The 21,814-nt window shown below is 47.4% G+C and overlaps 1 protein-coding gene across 1 annotated transcript in view; it reads right to left on the bottom strand.

Moving 5' to 3' along the window:
* Positions 1 to 3,411: 3,411 nt before the first annotated feature.
* The window catches only part of LOC144707377 (uncharacterized), a 31,126-nt gene continuing 12,723 nt past the window's right edge, over positions 3,412 to 21,814 (bottom strand). The window contains exons 4-6 of the mRNA XM_078580481.1: positions 7,883 to 8,783; positions 7,511 to 7,597; positions 3,412 to 3,543 (exon numbers count right to left, since the gene is read on the bottom strand). Of these exons, the coding sequence (XP_078436607.1) occupies positions 3,412 to 3,543; positions 7,511 to 7,597; positions 7,883 to 8,783 (1,120 nt within the window). The remainder of the gene's footprint in view (positions 3,544 to 7,510; positions 7,598 to 7,882; positions 8,784 to 21,814) is intronic.

The raw sequence follows: 21,814 nt of genomic DNA, 5'->3' as shown, positions 1-21,814 counted from the left end.
ATTCATCCATCTTGAAGTCGAATTTAAAAATCCCTTTCTTGATTATTTAATTCCCAATTTTATATCATAAAAATTGTTTAAAAAATTTATAATAATTGGGAAATTAATAATCTGAATTAATCTGAGCTTAAAATTAAAATATTTCAATCTTGAATTTTCTGACCAAACCATTAATAATGAAAATTAAGTTTTACTTAATTTTGATTACTTAAATAATATCATTGAGGATAATTAAGATTTATTAATTGCAAAATTAATTCATTTTGTGAATTAACTCATTAAAATTTGATAAAAATTCTCATTTTTTGCCTCCCTTTGGTTGGACTCCTTTCTTGCTCTATATTCCATATTTAGTAATTAAGTGAAATTATAAATTTTATTGTATGAGTCTAAACCCAAAATCAACGACATATTTACGTGCATTTTTAGGCTTATCACAACCTCTATCAGTCTTGTTGTTGCGTTTAATTTTGTCAGGATGTTGACCAAGTTGGACCAATAATGATGCATGGGGAAGGCATGACTTTTTCAAGATTTTTTAAATCTACCATCTCAACACCAAGCCACCACGTCCATCCCCATTGTTTGCCATTCTCTCCCTCAATTTTCCTCTAGGTTATTTTTTTAGTTATGCATTGAGGACCATGCATGTTCTAGTAGGGGGAGCTAGTTCATTTTATATGGGAAACGGTAACTTATGCATTTAATTTTGATGAATACTATATGAATTGAACCTGCTTATAACCATAATTAACATGCATATACATGAATCATAATTTTCATCCATGGGGTTTGGAACATGTGGAGATGGAACACATGTGATTTTGAGCAATGTGGGTTCAATTTCGAATTGGGGAGAGTGTCTAGTTGGTGATTAGATGATGGAAGTCAAAGGATAGAAGCTGTATGCTCCAAAGGTTGAGGGATGAGTGAATTGAGGTTCCCCATTCCATCAGTTTGAAGTAACCGATCCCACTTATGTATTTTGTCTCACCATTAGCCTACTCTTATCTCATAATAGGAGTGAGTCATTCTCCAAGTCCTATGCACAGAATACGTGGTCTTCACCTACCTCATTGTTCCACACACTTCACGTCCTATCCATCAAAACTTGAATCCACCACCTCACTTTTCCCGCACATTTTGCATTCTATCGATCATCACCTCGATTCCACTACTGAGGATATACCTATCTCCCAAGTATTTCTATCTTCCTTTCGACGGTATCAATCTGATATCGCATCTTCGCCTCTTTTTCTGTCGATGATTCACTCTGCATTATCTAAATCTTATTCTTCTGTACCTTCTCTTTGGATCAATGTGATTGTTATGACACTCATGCTAGTTGAGATAATATGTTTAGAAACCATGTATAGGATGGAAGGTGTTTTATTTCTGTCATGACCCTTTTTATTAAAGAAAAGAAAAAGGAAGAAAAAAAAGAGAAGAAAGAAAAACAAATATTTATATGAATTGGAAAAAAAAAGAGAAGAGAAAAGGGGGTCTTGACTTGTGCAAATTTCTTATGTTAATATTCCATTAATGGTCATACTTTTTTACATGTATGTATCCTCATATTGGTTCCATCTTTTCTGGCATTTACAAATGTTAAACGTTAGCAAAAAATCACAAAAATCAGTATAAATAATTTTCAGTGATTTTAACATTTACAAAAAGTCTAAAAAAACAGTCAACTCACATTTTTCAAAATTGTAAGTGATTTTTGGTGTTAACAAAATTCCATAAAATTAAAGACAGTTATTTTGTATTTCCAGTATTAATTTTAGGTATGTAAATAACTCCAAAATATTTTTATTCCTTGTCTTTGTATTTTGGATTTATACTATTAAAATATTCTTAAATTTATGTTATTGGAAGTTATGTAAATTGTCCAAAAATCTATAAAATTCTCAGAAATTATATTTCTCACTTTTAAACTCAAATCACTTATTTCAATCTTGAGAAAATTTCAGAAATTAAAATTATACCACTTTGTGTGTAAACCACATAAATGCCCTATATTAATTATATTTTTATTTTCTTAAGTATTAAAGTTTCAAAAATATTCTTGGTTAAGTCCGAAATAAAACAATGACATAAAACCCCAACTTTTGGACTTAAGATGAGGCAGAAGTAACATGGTGCTTGGAAAAACCTCTTGAAAGTGAGCCTAGCATTGGGACATCACTATATTTCTCATTTGTGTAGTAAGGTGGTTTTTGACTCACTGAAAGCTGGAAGAAAGCCGGGTTTGATTATGTGGGTCAGGTTTCAACAGACAGACGCTATTGGGGCCTCAAATCATGTAATACATGGGTTTCCTTGTAATGTGTGAAAGACACCATCCATGAGGAATTTCAGCAATAGAGTATCCCTTTTTGTCATCATCCACCCTAAAGGAGGGAGCCAAGAGAATCCTAGAAAAACATTAATCCAGACCTTTGGATCAGGGTAGAAGGATACTCTAGGCAAGTACATGGGTTTCCTTGTAATGTGTGAAAGACACCATCCATGAGGAATTTCAGCAATAGAGTATCCCTTTTTGTCATCGTCCACCCTAAAGGAGGGAGCCAAGAGAATCCTAGAAAAACATTAATCCAGACCTTTGGATCAGGGTAGAAGGATACTCTAGGCAAGTAGCCTTGGACATGAGGTTGAACACTAGAATAGACGTCAGTTCCCTAACGCAACTTACTATTTCTGTAACGAAGTCTGTAAGGCCACATCAGCCCTCTCTGCACTGGGGTACGTTCTAAGGCGTGCTCAATGAAATTATTGAAGGTTCTCGAGTCAATCAGCATGGTGACCTGATGCCCATGGATAGTACCTTTTAATTAAAGGGAGTGTAGTGACAACATGCTAGTGATAGTGTGTAGTGTAAAGTGAGAGAACTCCAATGGCTAGTCACCGTGGGGATTAATATTGAGTTGCTCGTCCTTGTAATTGACCTGGAGCATGCCCGTGGATTCATCTATGTTGATGATAACCAAAATATTCAGTGTCTTACAGTAGACAAGACATAGGGTAAATTTGGTGTCGCACCAAAAGCAGAGTTATTTGGCTGTCCGAGCACCAAGCTCCTACGTTGTAAGGTGGAGATGGTGTGCCGATGGCAGTGGTGGGGCGCCAGTGGGTTCTACAATCTAAATTACTGAAACCGGTCCTATAAACAAGTCCACCAAAAATTGAGGGCCAAAAGGGCCTCTGAGGGTGGACAACCCATCCAATTGGGAAAGTATGTTTTTCCTTCAGAGAGCACAAATGATGAGGTATTTAGTAGTTTATGGCTCCCGGCAGCTATCCTCTAGTTGCAATAATGGCATTAGTGCGGAATAATGTGCTTACATGGCGGTTTGTTCTGACAATTCAAGCGAATATCCCATGAGGCCTGTAACAATGACATAGCCTCATCTACCGGCACAGATTGATGCAGTTTAAATGGCTTGTGATAGGCTTCCCGTGGTTGTGATGGAGGACCATCCAGTCGATCATGCCCCAACCCTTCGCCAGCCACGTTGTGGAGCCCGAGCCGAGGTGAAGAATCTACAATTCCACTATCACGTTTGAGAGGCAGCTTTATCGTCTCTCTTTGTGTTATGTGTCTTTATGTTATTTTAATTCTTTTGTTGTCTGTGAATTATCAGGAGGCCCCTCCTGCGTGAGTATCGGTCCTGAGTGTGTGTTTTTTTTTAATTATGCTTATTGTCATCTTTAGGGGGAGAAAACCATGAAGGGCTTCTTCTTCCCCTGAAGAGCACCTTTTAAGGGGATGCCCAATAGGCTTTCTTTTAAAATGGAGCCCAATAGAGCTACCCACACCTACCACTTTCCCTCTATAAGAGGGGAGGAGTGGATGTGGGAAGAAAAACATGCATGTTGTTGAAGAATCGAGATCTGATTTCGTCTTGCAGTTGTTGTTTTTTTGAGAAGTTTCCTTTGTTGTGGAATAAGAACAATCTCTAGCAGGTGTTGTACCTAGGTGGGTCATCACTTCCCACTTACATTGGAAGGGATTTGATCAGTGCTTGCCGATCACATTTGAATAAAGAAGAATTCCATCCATCATTGTCATCATTTTTTTCATTCCCCCGAGGTCCAAATCGCTGTTGGGAGACTCATGGCTTGTTCAAGATGGCTGCCCCATTTACCAGAGTGGCATACATTTACACTACGATGGGCTGTACCAGCAATGGTTGTCGTCAAGTTCTTCTAGATTGAAAAGGTGTAAGTCCCGCTCGACTTTGTCTATAGACTCGTCCTCAATGGTGGGTCCTACATCATGACAATCGTCACAAGGTGTTCACATCGCCAAGTCAATGGGGAAATGCAACGCCCTATCCAACTTTCCCCACTGAATTCATCGTAACTCCCAAAATTTTATTCTGCTCGATGATATCCACCATGTATAGGGATATCTTCCTTTGCAATCAACATGTGGCGGGGACGAGGCAGCTATGGTCAGGGGTTTTCCTAAGCGTTGGAGTGCTCTCGCTCTTGTATTGGTGGGCCTATGCGCATCATTGGGCCTCCATCAGCAGATTCACTCAGCCCCCTAGCATGCCGACTATTAGCCATCAATGGTGATGCGAAACGCCGACGGCCGGGATCGAGCGGCGCGTTTCGCGTCACAAGAATAATGATGATATGATGCAAACACAATGAGATTTTATGATCGAGCAGTTAAGACACAAGGAGATAACGCGATGGACGGTGACGATCACCAAATAGATTGATCAGAAAGTCAGACTCCCAATGACCCTCAAGACCACTAGACGTCTAGACGAGAGGGGCGTCTAACGGCCCTGATAAGTTCGGAATTTAAAAATCAAGTGACAGACCGTTTACCTCAAGAAAGTCCTGCTCCCACAACAGTGGCTTGTTCCTAATCCGTCGTCGAGTGATGAGTGGCGGCAGAGGATGCGATAGCGGAGGACGGCACTCGAACAGGTAATAATACTGGTTAAGGAGGGAGAGGAGACGAGCTGACCTTAAAATATGTAGTCCACGGCGTATCGAAGACGGGCGTAGAGATAGCGTTCCGGGGACGGATTCGTCTTGTCGTAGGCCGGAATGCCGGGAGGAATCAACGTGGCTTGGCGCAAGTGACGGGGCGGCACCGGTCGCAACTGGCAGTGGCGGTGGCGCAGAGCCACGGTACAGGGCAGAACGGCGGCGCAGGGGGGTTGATGACGCGGGGCGAAGCCTCTGCGCGGCGTGGAGCCACAGAGTGCGGCAGAACCGTGGCGATTGGCGGACCCGCGCCAGGGCGCGAACTCGCGGCGCACGGTCGGATCACGGCTGGGCGCGAGTCGCGGCGCTGGCGGCGCGCGCTGGCGCGGGAGTCGCGGCGCGGAATGGGTCCACGGCGCGGCGTGGGGTCGCGGCACCGAGCGGGTCCCCGACGCGGGCGATGATGCGGGGTGGTCGGGAATCGGGGTTCAGGGCGGGGCGGCAATGGGAGAAGTGGCGGTCGAATCAAGAAAAGGGGGGGGGAAGCCAAAGGGTGATGCAAGAATGGGGTGGTTATGGTCAAGAACGATGGAAGATGGTGGGGAATGGTCAAGAACGATGAGGGTGAAGAGGAAGATTCAAGAAACGATGGGGAAAGGAGGGTGGGCGATCAAGAAAGGCAAGAGGAGGCGGTTGGGAATCAAGAAACGATGGGGAAAAGAGGGTGGGCGATCAAGAGAGGCAAGAGGAGGCGGTTGGGAATCAAGAAACGAAGGGGAAAGGAGGGTGGGCGATCAAGAAAGGCAGGGTAGGGGGAGGGCAATCAAGAAAGGCAAGAAGAGGTGGTTGGGCGATCAAGAAGGGCAGGGGAAGGGGAAAGGGCGATCAAGAAAGGGTAGGGGAAGCGGTTGGGCGATCAAGAATTTCAAGAAAATGGGGGATGAGAATGGGTGGCGTTCAAGAATCGGCGCGAAAGATCAAGAAATGGGGTTAGATGATCAAGAAGCGAGGGTGAAGGGGTGGCATCCAAGGAAATGTGGGCGAGATGGGCTGGATGAAGGAGAAGGGGGTGGATGGGTAGAGCCAAGAACCTGGCGTGGTGAGTTCTTGGTGGGTCGCGGTGGTTCTCCTCGTTGGAGATGATTTCCCGAATGCAGCGCGGGCGCCAGAGTCGTCGCGAACCTTCGAGGACGCCAGAGTGATCTCGATGGGTGCTCTCGATTCTTGATTTCAACAGCTTCTTGAAAATCTTCAGCGTGCGGAGTGATCTCGGGTGCGGTTGAACACGTCACGCCCGGAGTGATCTCGACGGACAGGACGTGGGCTCTACTCCTCGGAGTGGTCTCGACGAAGAGGTGGGGCTAGCCAAACCCCCTACGCTACGACTACGATAGGGGGAAGATTCTTGAAACAATTTCAATTCAAAAACTTCCAAGTAGTCCCTTGGGCATGCCCTCCCCTTATATAGGGAGGAGGGGTGCCAAGGAGACGTGGGGAGAGGTTGAACCGTCATGAGACGTGGTTCGACCTCTCCTTACAAAATCAAAATACAATCTTAAAATGACAATAAAGACGAGGATGGGCCCTACGATACTGGCCCAATCCATAATTCGAAATGCAAAGAAAATACACATAGAAAAAACATAAATTGTTCGAACCTACCCGGAGTACTTAAACCCCGGGTTGCGGACGTCGGCATGAGCTGTCCGACGTGGCTGCTGGCGAGTCGTCGTCGGTCGTCCGGCTGATGTCGCTGCCGTCATCAGGTCGCCGCCGCACGATGGTCCTCCATCATCCTCCCGGGTGGGAGGAGCTCGACCGCGAGCGGCGTCGCAAGGTCCCCCAGTGGCAGCATCAGGTCCGGCCGAAGTCGTCGCAAGTCCTCCTCGGAGATCCACGTGTCGTCGGAAGAAGGGCGCCCCTGCCAATGGACTAGAAAAGTGCGGCCAACTCGCTCCCCCTCAGCGTTAATTACCTCCTGCAGTACCGTTTCTATCGCGTCGTGCCGTACAAGGGTTGGAAACGGGGAGTTGGTGGGTGAGCTCTCACTCTCTTTGCTACTAAGGATCGACTGGCTGTGAGGCTCGATGATAGGTAGCGAGGGTTGGTAGCGGGATAAGTCACTGACGTTAAACGTCGAACTAATCCCCCAAGTCGGCGGGATGCTCACGACATAGGCGTTGTCGTTGATCCGTTGGGCTATCGGGAAAGGCCCGGCGCTACGAGCGTGGAGTTTCGTAGCGACCCCATGAGAGTATCTCTCGGGCCTCAATCTGACCAGGACCAGTTCTCCCTCGGAGAACGTCACAGACCTACGACTCTTATCTGCCTTAGCCTTATACCGCTCGTTCATAGATGAAATGAGTGAATGAATGTCATGATGCATGTTCTTAATGTACTCGGCAAATTCTAATGCATTATCTGAAATTCTATGTTTGTCATGCAATGGTATGAGGTCAAGGGGCCTACGCGGTAGTTGACCATAGATGATCTCGAATGGCACCTTGCCCGTAGTGCGGTTCACCGAGTAATTGTAAGCAAATTCTGCGCGAGGCAGAACCTGATCCCATGCAACAACATGGTCGCCAACAATGGATCTCAATAAGTTACCGAGGCTGCGGTTCACAACCTCGGTCTGACCATCCGTCTGGGGATGATAAGCTGATGAAAATTTCAGTTGTGTTCCCATGAGGACCCACAACGTCTTCCAAAAGTAACTAGTGAATTTAACATCTCGGTCAGAGACGATAGTCTTTGGTACGCCATGTAGCTTGACGACGTGGTCGAAGAAGAGTCGGGCGATCCTCGATGCATCGAAGGTTTTCGAGCACGGAATGAAATGGGCCATCTTCGAAAAACGATCGACCACGACCATGATGGAGTCGTGACGCCGGATTGTCTTAGGTAACCCTAAGACGAAATCTAAGCTGACATCGTCCCAAGGTTGATCGGGAACCGGGAGGGGGGTGTATAACCCAGTATTCTGCTTCGTGAGTTTGGCACGAGAACAGGTAAGGCACCGTGATACGAATCTCCCGACGTCTCGCTTGAGAGATGGCCAGTAGAATTTTTCTTCAAGGGCTTGGATGGTCTTCGCAACTCCAAAGTGACCACTTAGTCCGCCCGCGTGGACTTCATGGATCAAGAAGTCCCGGATGGACGTTCTTGGTATGCACAGTCGTGTCAGAAACAGATATCCGTCGTCCAATAAGTAATCCCTGGACCGAGTCGGGGATGAGCTCGTGAGTGATGCATAGACGTCGGAGAAATCTGGGCAATCTGTATAGTTTTCCTTTATCTTTTCGAAACCCAAGACTTGGGTGGTCATGATGCTGAGGACGGTAGGGCGCCTACTAAGGGCATCAGCAACTACGTTGTCCTTGCCCTTCTTGTGGCGGATGACGAATGTGAAGTCCTGTAGATAAGTGATCCACCTCGCGTGGCGATCGCTGACCTTCTTTTGGTCGTGCAAATGACGGAGGGCTCCGTGATCCGAGAAGAGGACGAACTCTTTTGGTAGCAGATAGTGTCGCCAGTGGCGGAGGGACTGGACGAGAGCGTAAAACTCTCGGTCATAGTTGTCGTACCGCTCGCGAGTGTCGTTCAGCTTATCGCTGAAGAACTCGATCGGGTGTCCTCGCTGGCTAAGTACGCCGCCAATGCCGACTCCGGATGCGTCGCAGGCGACCTCGAAGACGTCACTAAAATCTGGTAACTTCAGGACCGGAGCCTCGGTCATGAGCTTCTTGAGAAGCTCAAAGGCTTGGTCAGCCGGACCGGTCCACTCGAATTTGTCGCTCTTGAGGATGTCCGTAATAGGGGCGGTGATGCCACTAAAGCCCGGTATGAAACGTCGATAAAAGGTCGCCAATCCAATGAAGCTCCGTACATCGCGTATACTCTTCAGCTTGGCCAGGACACTATAGCCTCAACCTTAGATGGATCGACGGCCACTCCGCGTGCTGATAAGATAAAACCTAGAAAAGAGACCTCGGCTGTGAAGAAGAAACATTTCTTCGGATGCGCGTAGAGCTTCTCCCGTCGCAGTGAGTCGCAGACGCGCCGTAGGTGCTGTGCGTGCTCCGTCCTAGTCTTACTATAGACTAGGATGTCGTCAAAATAGACGACGACAAATCGTCCGATGAATGGCCTAAGCACCTCATTTATCAATCTCTGGAAGGTGCTCGGTGCATTGGACAATCCAAAGGGCATTACGTTCCACTCAAATAGTCCATCCTTGATCGGGTTGCGGACGTCGGCATGAGCTGTCCGACGTGGCTGCTGGCGAGTCGTCGTCAGTCGTCCGGCTGATGTCGTCGTCGTCATCAGGTCGTCGTCGGCACGATGGTCCTCCATGAAATGGGGAAGACGAAGGCGGTGGGCGAGCAAGGGGCTGTAGAGTTCTGCACTGGTTGAGGGTGATCCCAACTCTTGCATGGGTGAGGGATCCCAACTCTAATGGGATAGCTAGGAAAGAATATCTTAAAAGGTCTACAAAAGAGAGACTCTTTGTGATGGTGAGGATGCCAATGCATCGACCTTGGACGCGTCACCACCGGCAAACGAGGTCAACGCCACCACTACGGACACGCCACAACCATCATCAGACGAAGTCAACACTCCGGCATCACGCACGTCTCTACGCATGCACGCTCGTTCACACATCATGACACGCCGCAACTGGCAGATAAACAACTACCCCTTGACGCGAAGCACGTCCCTCATCTTTATTTCTCGTCTTTAATTTTTTATCGTTAAGTTGTATTTTCTCTTTCCTCCAAGGCCTATATGTATAGGCCATTGTTTCAAGAAATAGTTAGGCAGTCATTATTCAGGATTTGAGTTTGTTCGTAACTCTTCTTCAAGCACTGCCCAATCTCCCTTACCCTTTCTCCAACCCTACCGTCGCTGCCTCCACTGCGGCCGCCGACATCTCGCTTCGTCGGCCACCTCTCCCTCCATCTCTCTCTTCTCTTTCTCTCCTTCTCCCTCGTCTTTGTTCTCTCTTTCCATCGGCTAGGACTGCCAAGGCTGCCGGCCCTTGACCGCCCAGGGTTGCCGCTTAGGACTGCCCAACGACCGCCATAGGCCGCCCAACCAAGCCCGCATAAGGCTGCCCCCAGACCACCCGCCCAGGACCACCCATGGACTGCCCCGGGCTGCCAGCCTAGGGCCGCCCTAGGCCGCCCCTAGGCCATCCTCTCAAGGCCGCCCTAGGCCACCCCTAGGCCATCCTCTCAGGGCCGCCCAAGGGCCACCCAAGACTGCCCACCTAGGGTCGCCCAAGGCTGCCCCTAGGCCGCCCTAGGCCACCGTAGACCGCCAGCCCAGGGCTGCCCTAGGCCACCCTAGGACGGTGGCCTAGGGCTGCCCAATGCTGGCCCTGGTCGCGTGCCGAGGGGAGCCCAAAGGCTACTCTAGGCCGCCCTCCCAAGGCCACCCAAGGCAGCCCTAGGCTGCCCACCCAGGGCCGCCCAAGGGCCGCCCAAGGGCCGCCCTAGGCCGCCGACCCACGGCTGCCCATGGCCTTCCAAGCCGCCAGCCCAGGGTCGCCCTAGGCCTCCCCAGGCTGCCCACTCAGGGCTGCACCAAGGCCACCCCGAGATTCACCTAGGACCTTCCGTCCTTTGCCAGCCCTTGCGCGCCTGCCTTGCTCCTGTCCGCTAGCCCGTTGCGCTCTCTGCCAGGGCCGTACATCTCCCAGAATGTCCAGATTCTTTCGTCTAGTGGGCCATTCAATGCTTAGATTCGCCCACTCTTGCCGCGATCAGAATTCCCCGCAGCCTCTTCACGCACTACGGAGCCGAGGTACGCCTGAACTATTTGGTGTCGAAGTGTTTCTCGTCTAGTATTCCGCGTGAATTCTCCACCGCCGTCAGATTTGATTTGGTTTGGATTTCCCACATTCTCTCTCTCTTCGTTAGTTTGCCTTGTGACGTGAACTCGGATATTGAATTTCGTTCTTCGACATCGCCGCGGTGGTTGAAGACATCTATCGCGTTTTAGGGGGACATCGATCGCGTGTTAGATGCTGTCCAGAATGGTTTTTGTGATGTGAATACACGAATTACCAACAAGGACAACTGTCTACCTAGTTCGATCGATGCATGTAGTGAACGGACTTACCATCTCGAGAATAGAGGTCTGGACCGACATTGCTGTGATCGCGAAGACCATTACCCATGTGATCCCAGATCTCGAGATCGTGATAGGAATCATTGTGACCTTGATTCTATACGACCCGAGGATAGATTCGTAAGCCAAAACCAGAATCGTCCCGAACGAGACGATCTGATTCCTCTAGAGATTCACACTCTGGTCCGTGATGGGAATCGTCGAGACGACTACTATCCGCCGGAGCCTAAGACCACAGGCCAGGATAGGAATTGTCCTCCACGGAACGATCCCTATCCACCTGTGGATAGAGCTCCGGTCCATGATGAAAATTGTCCACCACGAGACGATTACCATCCATTGGAGGAGAGGATCCGAGAGCGTGATAAAAATCATCCACCACGGAATGATCCTTATCTGCCTGATGATGGACATCGTGGGTGGAACGGGAATTGTCCGGACAGGAATGATCCTTTTCCACCCGAGGATGTGGTTCCCTCTCGCGATCACCGCCATGCATATCATGACAACCAGTAGCAGCAAATTCAGCGTAGCGTTCAAGACGATGTTCCATACTACGAGGGATCTAGGGACCCTAAAGAGTATCTCAATTGGGAATCCAAATTGAATAGTTATTTTAAGTGGTAAAATATGCTAGAGTGGCAGAAAGTCCAATACACCGAGATGGGATTAGGGGGACAAGCGAAAATCTTTTGGGAAAATCTTGAATTTTTTATTTATCACCGTCGTGAGGCCCCCATAGATACTTGGCCCAAAATGAGGAACAAACTACGTGAGAAATACGTCCCACTTGCTTACTTAGATAATCTTTTTGATCAATGGCATAAATTACAGCAGGGTAGACGTCCGGTCTCCGAGTATATTACCCAATTCAAGGAATTCTATATGAGATGCTGAGTTGAGGAAAATCCCCAAGTCATTATTTTTTGATTTAGAACCGGTCTTAACCCTTATGGTGTAATACGAAGAGCGTTCTGGGATCGGACGGCTTGTATTACGTCACAGGAGCAATGGTGACTGAATTCGTAGTTAATGTTATGGTATGAATGTCGATTAGAGACCCTTGGCGAGCAATAGGAGACGACTACGAATGAGGAGGGAAGATCAATGATGTCCACTAAGAAATATATTGATCTGATTAAACTCCCAATGACCCTTCGAGACCAAATACGACATCTATGAGTGAGGGGCGTATGACGGTCCTGAGTTTTCCCAAGTCTAAGGATCAACGAGTAACCTTCTACCGCAAAGAAGTCCTATCTCTCTACAAGGTTGTTATCCTATAGCAATTATCGTAGTAATCCAAGACAGAGGAAGAGATAGCGGGAGACGGCACTACAACAGATAATGATACTGAAAATATGTTGGGGAAGATGAGGAGATACCTGAATTGATGGATTCCATGGAAGGAAATGATGTCTAGACGAAGACAAAGGCGATGAGAGATTCCATTGACGGCGAGACAACAACGGAGAGGAGTCGGTGTGCTGTTGGTCGACTCAGCACAGAGCGGGGAAGAGCGGGGAAGCCCTGAGTTTTGACACGCATGCAGTGGGCGAGGCGCGAGCACCGGCGTCCGCGGAGGTGGCACAACAGCGGCGGAGGATGGGTTCTTGGCTTGTAACCACCCCAAGAATGCGTTGATTCTTGCATTGGCTTGCGTTGATTCTTGGTGCTTCTTGTGCGGTAGTTGATCAAGAACGCCAAGAAGATGGCAGTTTCTTGAAATCTTGATCGTTCTTGAGCGGTAGTTGATCAAGAATGCCAAGAAGGTGGCAGTTTCTTGAAATCTTGGTGGGTCTTGTGCGGTGGTTGATCAAGAACGCCAAGAGAGTGGCAGTTTCTTGAAATCTTGGTGGTTATTGTGCGGTAGTTGATCAAGAATGCCAAGAAGGAGGCAGTTTCTTGAAATCTTGGAGGTTCTTGAGCAGTGGTTGATCAAGAACGCAAAGAAGGAGGCGGTTTCTTGAAATCTTGGAGGTTCTTGGGTAGTGGTTGATCAAGAATGCCAAGAAGGAGGCGGTTTCTTGAAGAATAACCACCCAAGAACCCACAAGAAATGTCGGCTTCTTGATCTGTTGGAGGATTCTTATAGGCAAGATGGTTGGATCTTGGCGGTTGAAGACAACGGCATGTTCTCGGAGTGGTCCCGATGAGGAATGACTGGCAACAAAACCCCAACGTTGGCCCTTCTTGAATTTTCAAGACAACCTCGAAGTGGTCTCGACGAGGAAGCCTTAATGCTCCAAGAGAGGATGATTCTTGAATCTTTAACCCTCCGCCTCACAGTAGTCTTGACGAGGACGGTTGAACACGACGTCATGGAGTAGTCTTGACATGAAGGCGCAGGCTATAATCCACAGAGTAGTCTCGACGTGGAGCGAGAATAGCCACTTCTCTCTACACTCTAATTCCTATCTACGCTAGATAGAACGATGAGACAACTTTCAAATTTTCTTCAACAATTGCCTGCTTTCACTTGGGCATGCTTCCCCTTATATAGTGAGGATAGGTGCCAAGTGAGGTCATGGGGAGGACGAACCGTCGCGAGACGTGGTTCGGTCTCTCTTCAATGGTTACAAGCAAAAGGAAAAACATAACATGGATGAGGCCCAAAATACCGGCCCAGTCCGTAAAATCCAAGAACAAAAATTACAACAAGACAAAGAAAATAAAATACGAAGATAGAGTATGCTCACTTGGAGTACTTAAACCCCTTGTGGCGAGCATCGGCGCGAGCAGTCCGGCGTGGGTGGACTCATCCCATCCCGGCGTCAGCTGAATGGTCCCCCATCATCTTATTTAGAGACAGAGCTGCTTGTCAGCAAGGTCACCACACTAGAGCAAGCCTACCAGATTGTAAAAGACCTAGAGCTATGTCAAAGTCTATACCATACCCCCGTCTACAATCATCCTGCTCTTACTGACCGATCCCATTCTGCCAATTCTGCTTATTCCAACCGTGTGGCCCAGCGCAATTCCCCATTAGCTCTCCTGGCACCACCACCAGTTCCCACTCCCACTCGCACTCCCACCGATCATCGTCCTCCAGCTACGACACCGTCCTCTACTATGCCGAACACCCGTACATTACTTTCCCTCGAGTCCACTGCTAGAGCCCCTCTTCAACCCAATCCTACACATCAGTCCCTATGGCTTGACCTGTTTTAAATGCCAGGGTCGTGGTCATAGAGTTTCCCAATGTCCATCACAAGCCCTACATATAGGTCAGGAGCCCTCCGATAACATCCCTATCATAAACGATCAACCTATCAACGAGGAAGAATATAGAGTAGATGGCTACGTCGAAGATGAATTCGTGGATGAGGAAGATTTAGTGGGCTTCATTGGTATCACCGACTGCACACCAACCCTTCCTTACCGGGATCATTCTACATCTGTTAGGGGAATCGTCCAATGTACCCTTACCTAGCCTTCGATCGATAATTCTGCTTTGAGGACGTCCATATTCTATACATATTTGAAGATTTGTGACAAGATGTGTAAAATTATTGTAGACAGCGGCAGTTGTGTTAACGCCGTATCCAATGTCATGACGTCACGCATGGGATTGCCTTTAATCGACCATCCTAACCCGTATTACGTGTCCTGGATTGATGCTACCTCGATTTCCATAAAAAGCCAATGCCATCTTCCTTTGAAGGTTCAGTCATACGAGGAAGACGTATTTTGCAATGTGCTACCCATGAAAGTGGGCAGCGTTATCCTCAGCCGCCCTTGGCTGTATGATAACGATGTACATATTTTCGGTAGGAGCAACACTTGTTCATTTATCCATGAGGGAAAGAAAATAAAGTGGCATCCTTATACCCAAAGTCCACAAAAGCCTTCGCCAAAATCTCCATCCTTAGCCTTGTGTATCCTTAGCAGTCACCAATTTCAGGAGTTGGATAGTGAAATGACTATGTGCTTAGCTATGATCCCTGATCACTCCTCCGAGGATTCCACCACCCCATCACCCGAAGTTTCTCAGCTTCTCGAAGAATTTGCAAGTGTCTTCCCTAACGATTTACCGAATGACCTACCCCAGATGCGTGAAATTCAGCACGCTATCGATCTCATTCCGGGGTCATCTTTACCCAACCTCCCTCATTATCGGATGGATTCCACGCAGTACAAGGAGCTACAGCGTCAAGTCCAAGAACTCTTGGACAAGGGATTCATCCAAGAGAGCCTCAACCCGTGTGCCGTACCCGCACTGTTGGCCCCAAAAAAGGATGAGAGTTGGCGTGTGTGCATAGACAGTAGAGCTATAAATAAGATTACAGTCAAGAATAGGTTTCCTACTCCCCGCATCAAGGACATGTTTGATATGATGGCAGGTTCAAAAATTTTCTCCAAAATTGATCTTAAGAGTAGTTATCACCAAGTTCGTATTCGTCTAGGAGACAAGTGGAAAACTACCTTTATGATAAAGGACGGATTATATGAGTGGAAAGTCATGCCCTTTGAGTTATCGAACGCACCTAGCACTTTCCAGCGATAGATGAATCACATACTTAGACCATTTATAGGGAACTTTGTCGTCGTTTACTTTGACGATATCCTCATTTATAGTAAGTCCACACCCGATCATATCCATCACTTACGTGTAGTTTGCGAAGTGTTAAAAACCGAGCAATTATATGCTCACCCAAAAAAATGTTCCTTTCTTGTTAGTCATGTCTCATTCCTAGGTTTTATCTTATGTAACCAAGGTGTATCCGTTGACCCGGCCAAAATTACCCCAATAATCCAATGGCCAACCCCCAAAAATGCCCATGATGTTCGTAGCTTCCACGGATTAGCAACCTTTTATAGACGATTCATTTCCAACTTTAGTACCATCATGGCACCGATAACCGAATGTCTCAAAGGAAATCATTTTGAGTGGACTACCGCAGCGCAGAAATCCTTTGACGATATTAAAATGAGAATGACTCGAGCCCCCATCCTCCGACTACCTGATTTTGATAAAGTATTCGAGGTTGCTTGTGATGCGTAAGGATTAGGGATTGGTGGAGTATTGACCCAAGAGAATCACCCCATCGCATTCTTCAGTGAGAAATTAAACGATGCCAAATTAAAGTACTCCACCTATGATAAGGAATTCTATGCCATCATTCAGTCCTTACGTCATTGGCGTCATTACTTGTTGTCTAAGGAGTTTGTTCTCTATTTCGACCATGAGGCTCTAAAATATCTTCACTCCCAACAGAAAATTAACCATAGACACGTTAGATGGGTCGAGTACATCCAATCTTATGCTTTCTTGCTCAAGCATAAAAGAGGTGTCAAAAATAGGGTCGTCGACGCCTTGAGTAGACGAGTCCACCCACTGAATGTTATGAAAGTCGAGGTTATCAGATTTGATCAGCTGAAGAACCTCTATCCCGATTGCCTAGACTTTGCGCCTATCATCCGGACTGTGGGCAAACACCCAAATTCCGAACACCAAGACTATATCCTCGAAGGCGGCTTCCTCTTTTATGACCGTCGCCTATGCATCCCACAATCCTCTCTTAGGGATTTCCTGGTATGGGAAACGCATGCCGGAGGCCGTAGTGGTCATTTTGGGAGAGATAAAACCATTGCCATGGTCGAGCATAGGTTCTTTTGGCCATCCCTCAAGCGAGACGTAGCAAATATTATCTCCCAATGTCTTGCATGTGCTCTCGCCAAGCAAGTTAAACAGAACACTGGCCTATATACCCCTCTTACGGTCCCTCAGAAACCTTGGGATGTCTTGAGCATCGACTTTGTGTTAGGGCTTCCGAGGACGAACAAACACTATGATTCCATCATGGTGATTGTGGATCATTTTTCAAAAATTGCCCATTTCATTCCTTGCTTTAAAACTTCTAATGCCACTCATGTCGCTCAGCTTTATTTCAATGAAATTGTGCGTCTCCACGGACTTCCAAAGAGTATAGTGTCGGACAGAGATGTCTGATTCACTAGCTAATTTTGGAACACTCTTTGGCATCTCTTGGGGACGAAGCTCAACTTCTCCATGGCTCTTCACCCCCAAACTGATGGACAGACTGAGGTTGTTAATAGGAGCCTCGGCAACCTATTACGATCGCTGGTGGGAGACAGCCTAAAATCTTGGGATTCTGTCATTCCGTGTGCCGAACTTGCATACAACGAGTCCGTCAACCGCACCACTGGCATGAGTCCATTTGAGACAGTGCATGGTCATTCACCTCGTACGCCCACTGACCTTCTACTCATGTTACCGCATACTAGAGTCTCAAATGATGGTCATGAGTTTGCCAGTCATATTAGACGTCTGCATGAGGAAATTCATAAATGCATCATTAATAGCAACACCTCATATAAACAGACCGCAGATTTACACCGTCATTTTTGCGAATTTAAAGAGGGTGACATGGTGATGTTGAGGATTTGGCCGGAGAAATTTTCTTCCAAGCGGGCTACTAAGCTTCATGCTCGTAGTGCCGGGCCGTTCTCAATCCTCAAATGAGTAGGGGAAAATGCCTATACTGTCAACATACCCTCCACGTGGGGGATAAGCACCACTTTCAATATTTCAGATTTAGTCGGATTTAAAGCCCCACCTCTTTGATCTAATGGCCCTCCTCTACCTTCAGACTTCTCGGTGAGTGAGTTTGACTTGTCCACTCCCCCCCTACACTACCTTTTGATTGGCAAGAGAACATCGAGGCTATACTGGACGAGGTAATCACCTTCACCAAAGGTGGGACGGTGCGGACGTTTCATGTTCGTTGGCAGGGCAAAGCATCAACGAATGATACATGGATCATGGAAGAGGACCTGGCTCACCTGCGCCCCGAATTGGTCACCCCGCTGAAGTTTTCAGACGCTTACTCGACAGAGTAGAGTTCTTTGCACCCCGGGGAAATTGATGGCAAGGGCCCCAGCGCATCGACCTTGGACGCGTCACCACCGGCAACCGACGTCAATGCCACCGCAACGGACACGCCACCACCATCATCGGACGAAGTCAACACTCCGGCATCAGGCACGTCTCCACGCACGCGGCCTAGCATCAGCAGCAGATTCACTCAGCCCCCTAGCATGCCGACTATTAGCCATCGACGGGGAAGACGAAGGCGGTGGCCGAGCAAGGGGCTGTAGAGTTGGGCACCGATTGAGGGTGATCCCAACTCCTGCATGTATGAGGGATCCCAACTCCAATGGGATAGCTAGGAAATAATATCTTAAAGGATCTACAAAAGAGAGACTCTTTGTGATGGCGAGGACGCCAATGCATCGACCTTGGATGCGTCACCACCGGCAACCGAGGTCAACGCCGCCGCTACGGACAGGCCACAACCATCATCAGACGAAGTCAACACTCCGGCATCACGCACGTCTCTACGCATGCAGGCTCGTTCACACATCATGACACGCTGCAAAACGACAGATAAACAACTGCCCCTTGACGCGAAGCACGTCCCTCATCTTTATTTCTCGTCTTTATTTTTTTATCGTTAAGTTGTATTTTCTCTTTCCTCCGAGGCCTATATGTATAGGCCATTGTTTCAAGAAACAGTTAGGCAGTCATTATTCAGGATTTGAGTTTGTTCGTAACTCTTCTTCAAGCACTGCCCAATCTCCCTTACCCTTTCTCCAACCCTACCGTCGCTGCCTCCACTACGGCCGCCGACATCTCGCGTCGCCGGCCACCTCTCCCTCCATCTCTCTCTTCTCTTTCTCTCCTTCTCCCTCGTCTTTGTTCTCTCTTTTCATCGGCTAGGACTGCCAAGGCTGCCGGCCCTTGACCGCCCAGGGTTGCCGCTTAGGACTGCCCAACGACCGCCATAGGCCGCCCAACCAAGCCCGCATAAGGCTGCCCCCAGACCACCCGCCCAGGACCACCCATGGACTGCCCCGGGCTGCCAGCCTAGGGCCGCCCTAGGCCGCCCCTAGGCCATCCTCTCAAGGCCGCCCTAGGCCGCCCCTAGGCCATCCTCTCAGGGCCGCCCAAGGGCCACCCCAGACTGCCCACCCAGGGTCGCCCAAGGCCACCCCTAGGCCACCCCTAGGCCGCCCTAGGCCACCCCAGGCCGCCAACCTAGGGCTGCCCTAGGCCACCCTAGGCCGTAGGCCTAGGGCCGCACAAGGCTGCCCCTGGTTTGTCGCCGAGGGCAGCCCAAGGGCTACTCTAGGCCGTCCACCCAGGGCCGCCCAAGGCAGCCCCAGGGCCACCCAGTATGCCCAAGGCCACCCCGAGAGTGACCTAGGACCTTCCGTCCTTGGCCAGCCCGTGCACGCCTATCTTGCTCGTGTCTGCTCGTCCGTCTCGCTCTCTGCCAGGGCCGTACAATGCCTGGAACGCCCAGATTCTTTCGTCTAGTGGGCCATTCAATGCTCCGATTCGCCCACTCTTGCCGCGATCAGAATTCCCTGCAGCCTCTACACCCACTATAGGGCCGAGGTACGCCTAAACTCTTTGGTGTCGAAGTGTTCCTTGTCTAGTGTTCTGCATGAATTCTCCAACACCGTCAGATTTGATTTGGTTTGGATTTCCCATATTCTCTCTCTCTTCGTGAGTTTGCCTTGTGACGTGAATTCGGATATTGAATTTGGTTCTTCGACATCGTCACGGTGGTTGAAGACAGTACTCATGCCCACCAACAACATTTCATCGGTTTTAAACTCTGAATTTGATGGTATGAATTTATGTGGTCTGTTTTATCCCTCCTTCCAAGACATATCGATCCCCTCCTTCCGTCGTTGTCCCATCCATCCCCTCAGTTGTCATTTCCCCTAGCTGTCCTACATCAATTTATGAATGTGATTTGAGTGAATAAGTTGTTGTACCTGAGCTATAGGGTGATAAGGAAAAAGTGAGCAATTTACAGCAATAGACTAAATATTTTTTACCTATACTCTTCCTAGACCTAGGTTCTTTTTCAGATCAAGATGTGCATCCATTCTTATGTGTCATCAACCAAACAAATTCAAATCACCTTGGCGGATCTTTAAATCACTCTCCAGGCATCAAGACCTACACACGTAGGAATAGGTTCAAAGGTCACTGCCATAGCCTTCATCCAACTCTACATATCAGGGTGGGCTGATTTCTTGAGGAAAACTCAGTAAAGCATTGTATTATTTTGGCCAACAATTGAATGACATTTATGCACATGCTATTCAAGACTGGCACGATATTAATGATCCTCCTTTGAAGCCATCAAGATAAGACCCCATGTGGCCAAGCTATTTGAGAAGTGTATAGTATCTGGGATAAAGTAAACAATTAACCTTTGCGGTGTTGGGATAAAATGTTTGCCGATCAAATAATTTCCAAAACTCAACAACACGTAGTTGTTATCTCAGATAAAACAGTCTTCTTTCCAAGGTATCTTTTCAGAAACCCCTTAGAGTACTTATGACTTATGATGACGTCTTCACATTTATGGTGATTAATAATTGAGAATTTATGTTAAAAATAAACTGAAAATATTTGACTTTCATACCTCTCAAGAAATTGTATATCGTTGAGGCTTATTTAATATGTTGATTGGCTGATTCCGATGATAGTATAATTGCTCTAAAAGGAGATACATAGTTGTTGGTTGACATCTAGGTAAAATTCTGTAAATTTAGACTAGTTTTTGATTGAAAGTTATTAGCTTCATGATGGCTTTGCTTCATAGCTTTATTTTACAAGCAATTTAAAATATAATTCAACAATCCAACAACCTCCTTGTATGTTTTTCAACGCTTCATGTAATTTCGATTTTTGTAGGGTTACCATGCTGGTGGATTCAAAGTCAAAATGGGACAAGACATTTCTGCAGTAATTTGAAATTATATCATTCCCATTTAGAAGCAGAAAGTTTGTCAGTTCTCTATGGTTTTCTCCAAGGACATCAGGGTTCGCATAGAAACGGTATGTCAGATTTTCTCCCACTACAGCCATTACTTCGTTTGCATCAATCGGCATCGGTATTGTGTCTATGGGAAAATTTTCTTCATGTATTTGCTGAAATATCATGTGATACAATGATTAATCATGAGTGATATGTAGAGGAGGGAGCTGGAGGGGACAAAAAAAGAAGAAGTTGAGGCGGTGGACAACCTATTAGAAAAGATTGTCGTTGCACCAATCGATATCCTCGGAAAGCCAAACCTGGTGATGACCCACGAGCACCACGTTGCCCTTTACCGGCACCGTCTCATATCAGTCAGGATAACAAGAAGACACCTTATCGGCCTTCACCTCTGCCACCAAAGATCTTGCTTGTTTCCAATACATGCCAGCGTTGCGATGCAAGGTCAGCCAAACCAGCAAATATATGAAGAAAATCTTCCCATAGAAAGGGTTTGTTAGATTTTCTCCCACTACCTCCATTACTTTTTTTGCATCAATCGGCGTCGCTATTATCTTTATGGGAAGATTTTCTTCATATATTTGCTGAAATATAGTGTGATATAGTCGCATAACCTTCATTCGCAGTAAGTCATTCGGAGAATGAATGCTGGTATTCTGATTAGAACTTTTTGGACTTCTTCCTCTTGTCCATGATGTAACCCATAATCGGATGTGTTACAAGGAGCTAAAGAGCCGTGGGACGTGTTACGAGGAACGAAGGAGCTAAGGAGCTGATGATTTTGCTTCTTCAGCATTAGCAAGAAGACAATAACTTCTTTGCAAGCTGGATACTCAGACTAAAGGCAGTTTGAGTCTCGAAGAATACATCTTGCACTCCTGCTCACACAACAATGCCCTCAC

This window comes from Wolffia australiana, chromosome 9, assembly GCF_029677425.1.
Source record: "Wolffia australiana isolate 7733 chromosome 9, ASM2967742v1".
Classification (NCBI taxonomy): domain Eukaryota; kingdom Viridiplantae; phylum Streptophyta; class Magnoliopsida; order Alismatales; family Araceae; genus Wolffia; species Wolffia australiana.
The sequence above is the reverse complement of the archived record's forward strand: the minus strand, read 5'-3'. Positions and strand labels throughout refer to the sequence as shown.